Below are 16,531 nucleotides of genomic sequence, written 5' to 3'. Positions count from 1 at the left end.
TATCTATATAGGGAGCGGGTCCTCTCCACGGAGTCCACCATGTTGCACCGCCATGTTTCTACAGTAGCCCAGAACGGACAAACCAAACTCTGTTAACTTTTCCTGCTTGGGCCGGAGTCGATAATGTTACTCGCTCCCATCGCCGCCGCTCTCTCTCTCTCATGCTTCACCACTCACTTCCCACGTACACACACACACACACTCTAATCACTGGCTCTGCTCCAAATGGCAGAGGGGGCCGTGTCTCCAACACGCTTTGCACACGGGAGAGGCTTCAATTGGTTGCAATCTCCTCAACGCGCCGCTAGATACCGCCATATCCTACACACTGGACCTTTAAGTATGGATCTAGCCTCCATAAAACCCTTTATCCTACATTTCCCATAATGCAATCTAATACCACCTTTCGTTAGATTCTCCAAGGAAGGTCAATGTAAACTGTAACACAGGCTTTTTCCTAAAAAATTGCCATCTCCATGCCCAAGCCAAATTAACCCTAATCGCATCATCAGGGTTATTTTTTTCAGACTTTTGTAAAGCTGCCTCCAGAGCCACAGAAGTCATTATGCAACAGCTTTCAGAATAGTCATCTGTGTGATGAATGAACTGAACTTGATGTGTAAAATCCCGCCATCAACAGGTCCCTCGCTCTACCTACCAGGAGGCTAGTTAAAGATAAAACTGGCCCTGCTAATAAGGTCGAAAGCAGCATTCAATCTGTCAGTAAGCTCCTCCGCATTTGTTGGCTGCATTAAATTGAAAGCTCGCCATGGCTACAGCAGCGGTGACATGCGGCCCACCGCTGCCGTAAATCATTAGCTAAATGGCTAATTCTACAGATTAGCTCTCTTGGCAGCCAACTGGCTAGACAAGTTAAAGGTGTTTTATTTTAACATTATATGATTCCATCAATGTGACGGGGACCATTTGGTTTAATGAATCGTTTCAAGGGAGATGGATTACATGAAGACATATGAAAACAGTTGAGTGTATCCCATCCAATTAGGAAATATACACATGTAACATAGAGTTAGAGTGGCAATTCTTAATTGGACCTGCCTGAGTAATGATATTGACAAAATAAAGCACCAAGACCAATATCAGTGTCACAGTTTCAACTTGAAAAGGTACTACAGAAAGAACTAACCAGAAAATAAAGACAAATGTGGTTCTATTCTGATTGGCCGAGCCACATTAAAAGCATTAGCCTAATCTAGTAAATATACACCAGGATACACAAAGGTGTTAATTTACTGACATGCCGCTTAGAAAACACATTAAAGACCCATATTACTTAAAATATATATATATATATTATATATATATAAATAAATTTGTTAATTAATAATAATAATAATAATAATAATAATAATGATAATAATTAAGAATTTAGAATTAATTGTTTAATTGAAATTTTTAATAGCATAAGCTCCATTTTATAAAATCGATAATTTGTGTAATTCTGTACGTCGTCAGATCAAACTCTAAAGCGCCGAGACTCTGGGTGTTTTGGTGAAGTTCACTCACCTGCATGCTCCAGTAGCATTTTGGTGATGTCCATGTGTCCATTTAGCACGGCGTCATGCAGCGGGCTGACTCCACCCACCTGGTTATTAAGCACAGGGGCGGGGTGGTGACGTAGCAGAGCCCCCACACACGCAGTGCTGCCGTGGTTGCACGCTTCATGCAGAGGCGTCCAGCCTGCATTGTCTACATAGTCAACAAAACAAGCACATAACCTTGAAATCTTTTGAGGTCAAAAAGCTTAAATATACCTTTTAAAGATCTCTGACATTAAAGCCTTTGCTTTTTGCCAAGAATGCACATGAAAATAGTAACTGCATTTTGCTTATCAAGCAGTTGAAAAGATATGTACATCTCCTAAAGTATGGTATTAAGACAATTTAGAGTTTGGCTGAGCAGGCTAACTCACTCTGTTGCGGCTAACTTGTTGGTTAGCTCTGAGAGCTAACAACTCAGCTAGTAAATAAGCTAGCGGGGCTAATCGTAGGAACTTTTCGCTAAAATTGGGAGAAATTGACGAGACACTTTGCAAAGTGATTAAATAAGTTGTGATGCAGGCGTCAGCAATTTTTTAAAGAACTTCATTTAAATTTTTTTTAGCAATAACTTGTGTGTCTTTTCCATTGCCGTAAGACAAAGGAAATGAAAACGACTGAACTAAGGATGCTAATGACTGATTAGCTATTATGAATGTGCCGTTAGACTTGCTTGAAATTCTAGTTTGGAAGTTACAAATATGTTACGAACCACCGCCCGTGTACGTCTTACATACAAAATCAGCATATCCAAGAAATATTAAAACACTTCAGTCTATCGTGATTTACAAAAATTAAAAACAGTCATGGATAGACAAGTCCTAAAGAATAAATTTAAACCATTTGGGGACCATCGTAACGTAGATCTGTTTTATCCGACATGAAAGGACCGAAAATGTTCTGCCTCAGTTAACTCGGGCCTCGTTTAGGGACACAACTGCAATGTGACAGCGACAATTTTACAATTTTTTGCACATAGTTCAGCCTGATCACATTTTGGGACATTACCTCTTGCACAAGCCCCCTACCAAGATGCAAGTTAATTTAGACTGCTATTAAAGGGCTATTACAAAAATCGGAGAAACCTTTGAAACAGCACAACATTTCCATAAAAGGAGGGGGAAGTCATTATATTTGACCTAAAGGGACAAAAGAAAGTCACTCTGAAATATCAAAAGCCATTCCATTCACTTAGCAAAGTCACCGTAAAGCTTTATAAATCTGAAACTCCAAAAACCCATCCAGCTCTTTCTAGACACACCCTTTACATTTTAGCTAAAGGTTAACCTCACTGATGACGCACGTCTATTTCTTCTCGCATCTTTCCCCCCCCCAATGTTAATCGCTCTTCGAAAGCCGAGAGCAAACAGTGGGAGTTGAAGTCAGATGACGGTGAGACAGAAAGGGAAATCGAGAAAGTCTTACCTTTAACGTTGACGTCCGTGCCAGGAAGCGCCAGGATCTGAAGCACTGTTTCCACTTGGTTCCTCTTGCAAGCTCTGTGGAGGAGGGTCTCTCCTTCGACCAGGACACACGCAACGGACAAACACACCCAAAAGAGAGAAGAGGCGGAAGAGAAGAGAGCAATCCAGAATTAGGGTGTGCCCCGATGTCCTGCCCATTGTCCCCCTCCATATGCTGAACACACCAATAAAATACCACAGAAATGTCCCCAAACACCAAAAGAAAAAAAAACCTGACCTAAAAAAGTACGACCCGCCAATGAGGATGCGATTTAAGAAGAGTGATGAGAAAAGGGGGGGGAGGAAAAAAAAAATTAAAGATGGAGAGACTAATTTGCCTCGCTCTTATCCTCTTTTATAGACACAGAGATTTTCCAATTACACCTCCGAGGACCCAACAAAGTTAACATCGGGGCAGTCGGCGAGTGAATGAATGTAGTGGCGAGAATGTAGTCTTGCTTCCTGTCCGCTCGTCCCTACATTGTTACTTGAGAGGAAGTTATGGTAGACAGCCCACGCACAAAGCCTCGAAAAGGATTCTTCACAGATCCAGGGTTCAAAAGCTCCGCTGGGCATTGCCAGTGTCACCACGTGATATTTAATCAGCAAACTACCAGTGAACAGGCGCGGGAGAAAAAACTCTCATGGATTCATTTACATTTTTAAACACAATTTTCTTCTCCCCTCTTCCCTTTTTTTTTTCTCATCTTTACCCCGTCCCTCACTTTTCCCTGATACAATATTAAACCAGGAATATATTAGCGGCCCCCTCTTTTCATGTATGGCTGAACTTCAGAGGGAAGTTAAAGGCCAAGCATGAGTGGCTCTGTGCTTGCCAGTATAATACAGGACTGCAAAGCCCATAATAAATGCTTTACTAGCTCTCCCCAGGACGCCACGCCTGTACAGGGGCTCCACTCCAGCACGCACAGACTGGGGCAGAAAGGAAAGGGAGAGGGCGTGGGGTGGGGGCAAGAAAGAAGAAGCAGTGGAGGAGAGAGTGAAAAGGGTTTCCTGCATTTCAAAGCATATAGGGGAAATATTGGAAATCCTGGATCCTATTCATTCTGAAGAATTCCTTTCTTCCAGGAGGTGTCTTTGAGGATGCAGACGACGCATTAAATGTCATCCCCCGGTAAAGAGGTTGAAGAGTGGAGAAGAAAAAAAAAAAACACAAAATGGGGGAAATGGAAGGACTGTTTGTCAGAAAGAGGATCATTTATATTCTCCCTAGAAATGTGATGCAAAACCTTAAAAAATAGAGGGAAGTGAAAAGATTACACACTATACATACATACTATACGGAAGATTATAATATTTTTCTACACATTTCAGTCATAAGTGTTGTGTAATTTTATGTTACACCGTGTAGTTAACCTTGCCGCTTTATATAATAAGAATATTCATACAATGAATAGGCTGTTGAAGGTTTAAAAAGCATAATGGAATAATGCTGTTCAAAAGCCAACGTCAACTAAAGAGACTAGAAAAGCCATTAGATACAAAATAAGTCACTTATTTGCTGTATGAATTCTGAAAAAAAACAACACTCAGAAGCAGTGAGGACACACAAACAGGCTGATGAAGCAGGTACTTGAACGGCAACTTATTCCAAGCACTTCGTCAGGTGGCGTGTGTGTAATTTCGATATATAACTCCATAAAAAAACAAATGAATGATATCACTATAATAACAGACTTTATAATACAGCCAAAAGAAAATTAGGGTCAGTATCCAGTGCAATAAAACACTATTCTATAATGATATTTTGCCAATCTGATTTTCATTCTGAAAATATGTGTTACACTGTAAAAATCTCATTAAACTTACATATAAAAGTGCACAGACACTGGTGTTTGTAGAGTATCACCATCAGAAACAGTAATGCGGTCAATCAGTGAAGCAAACGGGATATTTATTTTTTCTAAAACTCAGAAACACCCAAACAGAGGGTGGAGCCTCGTTCCAAACTACAGTCCCTAATGAGTTAGCTGTACTGTGTAGCACGTCAGTGTTCTACATGGGCTGCTCTGCTATTACCGCGCTCTAAAACGCTGTGATTAAACAGCCATTCCACTACACCCCATGTGTACACATCCTCGCAAATGCCAGGGCCAATCCACGCACTGTTAAATCACTTTAATGGCTCCAATTTGGACACAACGCCTCTATTATAGGGGTAATTGCATGCTCAGCATTTACAAGCACGGAAAGGATAAATCCGCCTGTCCTTTTCTATAAATCCCCCGTTTCACACTTTAATAGAAAAGTTAAATGTATGTGTTGCTCTTTATATCCCTCAGTCTGCTCGCTACACTACTCCTGTAAAGTGTCGCTTGGCCCGCCGATCCCTGGACCGAAAAAGGCTGCTGGACGCCAGTAACAATGGCTATTTGGGAGGAATGTGCTAGAAAAGGTATTCAGTGCCAGTTATTGGCTATATTTAAAACTATTTGAAGACTACAGCTGTCTCTGAGAGCAACACGTTAATTCCCCCCAATCCAGATTACTGCAGCTTTCACTGTGCCTCAAAAGAATTTACTGGCATCAACGTAAGTGACCATCATTTTTACATTCCGCTAGTGAAGATTTTAATGTAGGATACCTCCATTTAATCAGTCAAAACCAACTCTGGGCAGCAGCGGAGCCCCTCTGTGCCAACAGGAAGTAATAAGACACAAACACGCTGTCTGTTAAATAGTAGTAAGCAAATCCACTGTGGCTTGGATTGCACGTTGGACAATGCTGTCTGCCAAAGGAACAAATGCATAAGTAAATAGATGTAATATGAAAGCCAGGCTCACAAAATCTTTTGCCTCTGTCATCTTTTTGTTGCACTGTGGTTTATTACTGATGGCACATGGAGGTGCAGGAGGAATGTTGTGATTGATCAGGCACAGATCCGAATCAATATTCACCACAAAATCACTGGTTAGAAAAACAGATCATAAAATAGACGGGGCAAAATAAATTAACATCGCTGAGACAGTGCATGGCTGCATTTCAAATTGCATACTTTTTCCTTTTACTTGTAGTACGTACTGTAGCTGCCCTTACAAAGTGCAGTCTGTTGCATGCAGTATGCATACAATTTGGACATACTATTTTGTCATTACATCGCGCCTTGAACTTTGACCGTCTTGCTCATATATCATACCAAGCTGCGCAGAGGATTGTGGGTCAGAATAGCCCAAAAAGCATGCTGGCTTGCATACTGCAAAATATGACTGGATGCAGTAGGACATCCTGGTATATTTGGTATAATATGTATTAGGATATACTAGATATTTTTCTGGCATACTAAATCGTATGGTAGCATGGGTATTGGAATGCATTGATGCCCAATCTGCACCACATACAAAGACAAATATTGCCAAGAAGTGAAAGTCAATTGTTCGTTCCATTGCAACATCAGTGCCCAGCAGCAAAGCTACGCTTCTGCCATTTTGGACTGAAAGACGCCAGTAAAACATCCACCGAAAAAGTACCGTACAAAAGCAAAACAAAAATGATTTATTTTCTATTGTCATATTCTTCTAAAATGACCTGTGTTGAACAACACAAAATTATAAGTATAATAAGCATTTTCAGTCAAAAAGGAGTTTCGCCTCTTTGCTTCTATACTCTTTGCCACATAGGCTTCCGAGGTAGTTTGTGATCCAGTCTCTACCAACCCAACTCCAGATAGCGCTGCTGACTCCCAAAATGGGAGTAGAGTAGTTTCGTTACAGAATGCTTGGACTGATTAAACCTCAACTCAGGTTTAAGGTGAGAAGGTCACCAAACTCCATGTACTAATATGTATAAAAAAGGGACAAGTTGTTGCACCTGTTAAGGTGCGACAACTTAAACCTTAAAAACTAACAAAAGAGTATGCCGTAACTTCTGACCGTGTTAAATATATTTTGAAGAAGAAGGAGAATAAGAAGTACACTTTGATGTGATTTGAACTTTTTACATAGTTATTTCTCATTGCTGGATAAAGTTGCCTTTACGTTCCCTAGAACAAAGAACCTAGCTTTTGAACTGTGCTGCGTGAATGTTGACTTTAATGGTTTGTTTCAGGATGACACAAAGCTAAAAGCAAACACATTTTAAGCGATGAAACACACACAGCAGTTCTTGTTTGACGATCTACATACAGTATACTCGGGCTGATTTAGATTGAAATCTCTGCTGAGCCTCCAGAAGCAAATACGGAACTGAAAAAAAAAGAAAAAAAAAAGTTCATCCCAAATCCCTCAACCCCTCTCAGCTACTTTGACAAAGATACTGAGGTTCCAGGAGGCGAGACAGATGCTCCAAAGCAAAGAAGTGCAGCATATAAGAAAGCGAGCTTATATATGTGGGTGAAAAAGCCTGTGAGAGAAAGAGAGGAAGGGAGAGAATGGGATGGGATGAGAGGGCGAGAGGGGAGGATGCTGTGCCGATGGTTCATCAAAAATTAATGCCGACCGCATCGGTATAGAGATCACGTAGTGGAAAAACAACACATGCCAACAGCCTTGAGTCTCCCGCCTCAGCCCTCCCCCCACCCCACTCCTTCGCACCGGCACAGGGCCTTTCTGATCAGGTGGAGGGGGGAGATATGAGCTCTGACACCTTCAGGAGTTCACACAGAGTGCCATGCCTCTAATTGCAGGAAGTTCCACCAGTGCAGCCGCTGTATATCTGCAGCTTTACCCTAATTGCTGCATTTAATATCCCTAAAATTGAGATCTGAGGCGCACTGTGCGTACCAATATGTGTTATTGTGTGAGGAAGCCATTATTTCTGTCCGTGCCATTTATTTATTTATCTGTTACTTTTTAAAAAAGGTGAATAAGACAGGAGGAAAAAGCAAAACAAAACAAAGAGAGCAGCGTTGAATTTCAATGAATAGCGGAGGAGGAGGCGTGATAAGTCTTAAACTCTGCCCCGAACAAACACGACCGAGCCGAATTATGCAGCCGAGTTGCCTTTACAGCTGACTAGATGGAAGCGTGGTCCGATGCAAATCAATCACTCTCTCCATACATTATGTGCTCTTCATTAAACTGAAAGTGATGACAGAGCTATCATGTCCCTCTTTACTGATGACCTAGTGCAGTGCATCAGTCCATTAAAAGTCTGCTTCTTGCAAATGTGCAGCTATACTGTCAAGCATCGGTGTGTGTGTGTGTGTGTGTGTGTGTGTGTGTATATGTATGATCCGTACCTGCTGCGTTGACTCTGTTCAAACCTCTGGGGATGTTCTCTTTCTCCGGGCTTGTTTCATTCACCAAAGAGCTCTGAGCACTGTGCGGAGACAAAAAGACACGGTCAAAGGGGTCATGAGAAAATATGCATGTATGTGCTAAACCTAATTCAATTAGAGGTTACCCGTGATTTACATAAACAAGTCCAAAGTTTCAATGACTGACCAGCATGACAGCGCGGCGACCTAGCGGTACAGAAAGCGGAGCGGGCATTACTGTATGTGAAAAGTGCCATTAGCAAATGAATCCCTCGTGGCGCCGTATCATTTCATATGAAATCTGACAATATCTGTCAAACCCCTACTGTGTTGGCCACACACACACTTCACACGCCCAATCCTCCATTCCCGTCTCCAAAGCACTTTTCCTCCCACTTAACGCCTCAAACGCAGAGACGGAGAATTCGATGTGAGCAAGCACATTAGGAGGAATAACTAGTAAAAGAAAGTGAAGCCTCTTCAAAGTAGTGGCGTGCTAATAGCTGTGGGCTGTCACTAGTCCTGCGAGTGGGTATGGGAGATCTGCCTGCATGAAGCCTGACAGGTGTCTGGGGTGTATACGTCTGTGCACGTGCGCGCGCGCGCCGCGTCGAAGCGGAGTGCCATCCGGATTACAGGGAAGAGGCTTGTTTCTTGGTAATTGGCTTGTTCAGAAGCTAGGAAGGAGCTCCCAGCAGTGAGGAGGAAACACACGTCCTGTCACGTTGCTTGTTATTAGCAGGGACAAGGCTGAGAAGAGATGAGACGAGCTCTGTGTGTGTGTGTATGTGTGTGTGTGAGAGAGTCCATAAGAGTGTCTGGTATAAGGGCGTACCACTTCTTCTCTCAAACCACTTCACCCAAGTGTCCCCTGTCCATATAGGCTGGCAGAAGTAGAGGTTGACAGTACTTGGCTTGTATACGCCCCAGTTTCTCCTTCCCTCATGGTCTACTTTAGGAGGCCAGCATGCTGTCAGTGGCCCAGCTATCAATTCTGGGCCTGGGGCGTCGCGTGCCCTTGGAGGCCGACACTCAAGAAACTTGCAAGCAATACTGGATGTAATGGGGAAATGCATGTCGAACGCCACAGCAAGATAAATCTATGCATTACATTTTCCAATTGCTTTGATTCTGCCAAAGAGGTCATAGCAAAAACAAAAACCTGTCCCTTTTATCCATCTCCATTTTTTTTTTTTTAAGGGAACCTATTATGTTTAGTGCTTTTTCCCTTGCTTCTTTGTTATATAGTTTTTGTGCATGTAAAAGGTCTACAAAGTTAAAAGCCTAAAGTCCACGCCCAAAGGGAGTTACTCTCCCCCCCAGAAACACTGCTCCTGAACTGTGTTCCTGAACTTCCTGAAACGCCTTGCTTCTTCTGTAACGTGGTGATGTCACCATGTAACATATTTGCATACCGGCTAGTTTGGCACGCCCTAAAACGTTAGTTATAAACAAGTTAGTTAGAGCGGAGATGGAGTGGAGTCCGAAGAGTTTGGTTCGGTTGACCAATCACAATAGTGGGTCGGCTGACCAATCAGAGCAGACTGGGCTTGTCAGGAGGGCGGGGCAGGAGCTCAAAGAGAGCATTTAAGACAGAGGGTGAAAAGAGGTGCTGCAGCATAGCCGCTATGAGAAAAGCGAAGCGTTTTTTGAACATTAAAGCATGTAAACATTTTCTAGTAAAAACACAAAATACAAGTATGAACCTGAAAATTAGCATAATAGGTCCCCTTTAATATAAGTGGAGTTGATGTAGTTGGAGGCTTTTCTTAAATCAAGCCGATATTGACTATATGCAGGTCTGGTCAGAAGCGAACGAGCCAAAGTAACGACATAGTTAAATGGCTTGAAAAGATAACAGCAACACACAGAGCTTGATTAAGCCAGCAGGAGAAAAATTGCGTTTAATTACAGCTTCCCTTCTGCTAACAGCACTCACTGCCACGCAGCCAGCCGGCAAGTCAAACGGCCATCTAAACAGTCGGTCAATCAGCCGGCCTGTCGGCTTGGTATGGCTTGGACGTGTGCCCTGATGCCAGCCTGTCTGCTGGTGCAGAATAAGCACACTCGCCATCTCACACACATTACAGCAGCCTTGAGTCACAGTATAACAGCCTAATGCGTTCTAACAGCCAGAAATGAAAGATAAAGGGGTCATGTGGCTCCTCTCAACCTTTATGACCTGCTCCTGCTCTTTTCATAAATCCAATACCAAACATCCGGCCAGGATTTTGTCTTGTGTTCTACCGACGGTTTTGAGAAAGCAGATAAAACGGAACTGAAACCATTTTAAACCAATACTTCTCTATTGAAAGCACAATCACATTTGTGCTATTTAAACTCAGACGTGTTGTTTTCACGTCTAATCCTGTTAAGGACTGTGAATTACTGACAAGTGCTCTAACAATAAATATAGTTGATTTCTTTACATAAAATATTTAAATTATTTATAGCAGCTCCGACAACATAGAGGATTGTATTGAAAATGCTTAGAGATTGAGGAGTGTGCCAGGCTCATAAATGCTTCAACGGAAGATGTGTTAATTGATTAAGAGTGTCAACATCACTGAAAATATGTACAATATCATGAATTCGAGCGTGAAAAACGAGGAAACAAGATTTCCTTTTTGGTTTCTGTTCTCAATTCATCACAGGCTTTGTCATTTTGATTTCATTCTTTCTTTCAGGGTCAAATGATTTTACATGCCCTTTGGCATTTCTTTATCTCATCCGCGCAGATTGCGTTCCTTGTTTTATTCCGTTCCCCCATCACGTCTGTGTCAAAACAAACTGAAGCCTTGAAACTGTGGGGGAAAAGCAGAGAGTAGGAAGAGTAAAAAAGCAGTGATGGAGGGAAGAGAGGGGATCGGGTCAGCGCATGAACCAGTAGCCTTCGCGTGAACCCGCTCCCTGGAGGCTCCTGCCCTTCTCCAGGCCAACTACCTGCTGGTGGAGCAGCAGATGTCTGATACCAAGTATGGAGAGAGTGTGTGTGTGTGTGTTTGATTGCATTCAGAGAGGGATTTAGTATGCGAGGGTAGATCAAGAGAGGTGAGGAAGGGGGGCGAAGGCTGAGAGCTGGTGGTCGTAAGGGAAGACACAAAGGCCTGATGGGATATCCTAGTCTGTCTATCTGTCGGCTTCCTGTCCAAGCTCAGCCCTGCATGTGTGTGTGTGTGTGTGTGTGATGAGGGGGTCTAACCTCCCTTTGCACCCCTCCTGTCAGCCAGCACACACTGATAGGATCAGACCTGGGCATGACCCATCACATGCCAACTCCTCACGCTCCGTCTGACCTCCATTTGCCTCTCTCCAGCTTTCCCTCAGTCCCTCCATTCATGCATCTCTGCTCCTCACCCCCCAACCCTCCCACCCACACACACTCATCCTCTCTCCAGGTGTTCCTTTGTTCCCTTTTCACTCACGTTTCTCATCGGGTTTGTACATTTTTCACCCGTTTTGCCCTTAAATCTTTGGGTTGGAAACCTGACAATGGAGGCAGAGTAGACTGCTCCTTGAATAGTTCTGATATTTTAAAACACACACACACACAAGCTAAGAAACAAGATTCAAAAATAAGTGAAAGACAGATGCAGCTAAATTTGACGGGATAGCCGAAAGTGGTGTTTATTATTACACAGCCTGAGAAACATCTGACCAGCAAAATGTATAGAAATAGAATAGAATAGAAAATACTTTATTGTCTACTTTTTGTGTGCAAAAGTCAAAAATGTGTCTTTGGTTTGCATGTGAAAAATGTGCTATTAAAGAGGATACATATATACATTTACATAAAAACATATTACACAATAGAAACTATATTAAAAGGAGCCCCAGGTACTTGATGGTGAGAACTGAATAAAGGTTAAATAAATAGATGTAAAATGTTGTGTGCTGAGGTCAAAAAGTAAAGTAGCTGCAACAGGGACAAACATGTGCACTTTGCCTTAAAGAAACTTTTGGGAAAGCAACAAACCACACTGATAGAGGAAGTGTTTGATTTGACATTTGAGTCTCAAATGTCAAATCATTTCTCCTGCCTATCTAAATCTAAGAGAGTTAGCCTCAGAGTTACAAGAGAGAAGAGCAATATACTTAATATAACATAGTAATGATCTAAAATCCCCAGGCTGATCTTTAAACATAAGTAAATTAACTTAAGGTTTAAGAAGTAGTCTAGTACAAGACACTGAAATGAGAAAGTACCGGCAGGGTCAAAACTATGTTGAAGTTAGTTTAAAATGTAGACTAACCACCTCTGCATGTATGTCTTCACATATTCTGCCTCAGGCTCTTATGGAAATGTACCTGAGAGACTACTAGTGGTGTAGACGGACAGCTGTGTGTAACTGACCTGCAGCTGGTCCCCTGGCTGGTGCAGCTGTGGGAGGTGGGTCCGGTCCTGAGGCGAACACCGGTGGGACTCTGAGCTAAACTTCCCAGAGCAGGCAGGTAGGACAGCACCTGTCAGACACACACACACACACACACAAGGTTAGACACAACGACATCAACCGTGAGTGAGAAAGCCAGATGTGCTACTGCTAGGTGATATAATGGGTAGATCACATCAGCCATTTTTGTGTCTGTAGCAGAGAACTGTAATATAATCTATATCAATTTTCACGCTGCCAAGTTTGCTGATGCAGAAAATCTGTTTTATCCCTTTTTAGCGCAACACAAAAGCACAGTGGAAAAAAGAAACTGTATGATTAAAAGTGGTGTATTTATCAGAAACTTTTTAAATCAATAATGCAGTCATTTTCTTCAATTACTTTATTTGCTGTATTTTTTAGAAACGTTGGTGTGTGTGTGTGTGTAGTTTAATCCGAATTTTAAGATCTTGTACGCTCTTATTTTGCCAAAATCACTTTCAAAGCAACATGATTTGAACTGAAAGAGGCCGCCAACTGAACTCTCCAAAGTTACATTTTACAAAATGTCACTCAACGTCTTCATGACTCACTGAACTAAGCAGCACATGACTATTGTGATTAACACAAGTAAGAGGTGCACGCATGCTTAAAATCATGACAAAGCCTGTCAATGGCAAAATAAATACAGTCTGGTGAAATTGAGTGAAGAACAAGAAACAAACACACACCATTTTCTTAAAAGAGAGGGGTTCATCTCCAACTGTGAATCCATTTCTGCAGCAAAGACTCCTGAATATGGCATCTGCTATCACCAGCTTAAGTCTGGTAGAGCGGATGCTGACAACCAGCTCTGCTAGAACCACCGGAGACACATCTACAGCAAAAAACACAGGGAAAATACGTCAGATAACATACTGTCAGGGATGTATTGGTTGATTGATTTAAATTGATTTGGCCTTGGTCAGAAGACAAAACAACACTTCCATAATCCAGGCATCACAGTAGTGCAGTATGTTTAAAAATACAAAAACAATAATAGTAATTATTCTCCTAAATATTGTGATTGAATTACTTGCATATTATGTATTTCCCTGCACATTCACATTTCATTTTCATACCCTGGCTGATAACAGCAAAGTGCTCTGCAAGGTCTTTTAGGCCCTTTTCCACCAGGTTCTGGTTCAGCTTGAAGTGCTGCTGACACCAGAACTCCACCAACACCGACAGGAGGTCCAGCAGTGTGTCCGCCAAATGCAGCCTCTGCTTCTCAGCGTAGTCCTTCAGCGGAGATAAACAAGTTAGCAAGCTCTAAGAGTAGGAGTGACTTTGTTTTTCTGGTCTGATTACAAATCTGACCACACTGGCAATTGTCTTCGCTGATGCAACACACCATCCAATGACAATAACAATGCACGAGTACCACAGTAATTACCTCAACGACAGCCTGTACCAAGAGCTGGGTTAGTTGTTTCACAGCTCGGGACAACAGCGTGGAGCGCTCCCACACAGTCCAGAATGTCCCGTACAGCAAAGATTCGGATGCTGAAGCCTGAGAGACTCCTGTTCCCTCGGGCAGCACAAAATCCCTGAGCCAGAGAAATTGTAAATTGGACGATTCATTATAGGAACAAAAACAGTGGCATATTTAAATCAATGTGTAGTCAATATTACATGCAGCTTAGTAAGTAAGTATCAGCAAATAATTGAGGCTTCTCAAGTAAATACAGACAAGCGCAAACTCAAAAAAATATTAAACATCTAGTTTCATTCAAGTAAGTAAAAATGTGTTGCAACTATGGCTGTCACTCAATTCAAATATTTAATCACTATTAATCGCATGATTGTTCATGATTAATCGCAATTAATTGCAAATTAATCACACATTTTTTATTTGTTCAAAATGTACCATCAAGTGTTTAATACTCTTATCAACATGGGGAGTGGGCAAATATGCTTGCTTTATGCAAATGCATATATTTATTATTGGACATCAATTAACAACACAAACGGTACTGCATTTAGCATTTAAAAAAATGCTCAAATTATAACATGGCAAAGTCAAGACCAAAGGGGGGACTCGTGGGTACCCATAGAACCCATTTTCATTCACATATCTTGAGGTCAGAGGTCAAGGGACCCCTTTGAAAATGGCCATGCCAGTTTTTCCTTTTTCTACAGTTTGGAGTGTTATTTTAACCTCCTTCGCGACAAGCAACTCCTTCCAGCTTTAAACTGAGCCCACTACAACCTCCGGAAGATTGGTTGCGTTAATGCGCTAAAGAAATGAGTGGCATTAAAACAAATTTGCATTTGACGCATTATTATAGCGTTGACTTTGGCAGCCCCAGTTGCAACACCTTCGTGCTGCAGCACACAGCAGCTAAAACACCATGATTTGTTGAGGATTTCTGCAATAGGTAACTCATAAAGGATTAGGAACTTTGTTGATGAACAGAAAGGAAAAACGCCCTGCCCCATTTCCCACACTGTAGGGAAGTTGTTACCCGGTGGTGATAGAGTGGAGTTCCCCCTGGAAGAGCTTGAAGAAAAACGCCAGGAGGTCACGATGGAAATGTAACAGTGTTGGCAGGGCAGGTCCAGGGAGCGGGTGACAAGTGACCTCACTGGAAAGGCAGTAACTGAAGGAATACACAAACACATAGAAAGAAACAGTTAATATATGAGAACATTATTATTTATTTTTTTTATGGAAAAGAAGATTCAAGTATCTGCTTCCTAACATCTCAGGTGATATGAGTTTTACCTGATGGCTGTCTCTAGAAAAGGCCACAGGCCCGTTTTACACCGAGGACACTGCAACACCTGGGTAAAATATTTTTTCACTGTGCTGGGAGCAAGCCAGGGAGGGTTGGTAACAAGCAGGATAGACAAGACCTGCTGGAAATTCTTCAGGAAGACAGATGTGGCGTTACCCTGTGACATAATGAACAGACAACAGTTGAGTGGTTAAGACATTTGGATGTAAAGTAAAACAGTAAAAATATAAAATTACAGTTTAGTCCAATGACAGGCAGCTAACAAAATTCTGAAAATGTAATGAAACAGGTTATACTTTCATACAGGCCCTGAGGCTCATGCAGCAGCAGGTGGGACTTTCTGCTGTCTGGTAATACTGGTCCTACCTGCTGTGCGTATTCTAAGAGGGAGATCAGGTAGGGCGCTGGTGGAAGCAGGCCTGGGAACACAGCACTTCTGATAGAGTCCAAAGCTTCAATGAAGAGGCCGCACTCTAACATACTATCAACATTGCTGAAGTCTGTTTCTGTAGCCTGGAGGAATAAGAGAACAATGACAAAACGTAAGCGGTATATGGAAAAGGAGGAGACGGACGGCAGAGAGAAGAGGGCAGGAGGGTAATGGAAATAGGAAATGAATGGGCATCAAAAGTTCCTAGAGGTCATTTCTGGCTGTCTGTTACTGGCAAATAGCATATGGATTCAGAAAGTACAGAATGGAAACACACGAGCACTTATAATAGCAATCGGATGGAGATCCACTTGGGTAAGGTATGGACAGGACAGTGGAGAGTATTGTTAATAGGCCTGCCAATCAAAACTCTCAGATCAGCTGACAGTGGTAGTTAAATCGGTGACCTGCGTATGATGCGCCCTTGCTCTACGTGTCACTTTCCATGGAAATGTATGACATAAAAGGAAATTGAATGACCCGATCTTCTTGATGAAACACATAGTTATTTTAGAGATGTATGGTAGTGATCAGGAGTGGGTGGGTGTGTGCGCATGTCTACCTGGGACTGTGGACGGTACGGGTCATGGTAACCCAGAAATTCAAGGAAGCACAATCTCGGCCGGCCCTAAAGCAGAAGACCCCATTGACAATGTCAGATACATACAGCACAGCCAAACAAAGGTCATTCAAGTGAGCAGAACGTGGAGT

General features: G+C 42.3%; 1 protein-coding gene across 2 annotated transcripts in view; it reads right to left on the bottom strand.

Annotated features, from left to right (window-relative positions):
• slf1 (SMC5-SMC6 complex localization factor 1) overlaps positions 1-16,531 on the bottom strand; it is a 33,671-nt gene that overhangs the window by 14,245 nt on the left and 2,895 nt on the right. For both annotated transcript variants that reach the window (XM_074638281.1, XM_074638282.1), the window contains exons 7-17: positions 16,383-16,448; positions 15,757-15,903; positions 15,378-15,547; positions 15,118-15,252; positions 14,046-14,199; positions 13,732-13,891; positions 13,342-13,487; positions 12,592-12,701; positions 8,220-8,299; positions 2,985-3,077; positions 1,528-1,710 (exon numbers count right to left, since the gene is read on the bottom strand). In XM_074638281.1, the coding sequence (XP_074494382.1) occupies positions 1,528-1,710; positions 2,985-3,077; positions 8,220-8,299; positions 12,592-12,701; positions 13,342-13,487; positions 13,732-13,891; positions 14,046-14,199; positions 15,118-15,252; positions 15,378-15,547; positions 15,757-15,903; positions 16,383-16,448 (1,444 nt within the window). The remainder of the gene's footprint in view (positions 1-1,527; positions 1,711-2,984; positions 3,078-8,219; positions 8,300-12,591; positions 12,702-13,341; positions 13,488-13,731; positions 13,892-14,045; positions 14,200-15,117; positions 15,253-15,377; positions 15,548-15,756; positions 15,904-16,382; positions 16,449-16,531) is intronic.

This window comes from Sebastes fasciatus, chromosome 6 (genome assembly GCF_043250625.1).
Source record: "Sebastes fasciatus isolate fSebFas1 chromosome 6, fSebFas1.pri, whole genome shotgun sequence".
Lineage (NCBI taxonomy): Eukaryota > Metazoa > Chordata > Actinopteri > Perciformes > Sebastidae > Sebastes > Sebastes fasciatus.
Note: the sequence above shows the minus strand (reverse complement) of the source record. Positions and strands in the feature narration are given on the sequence as shown.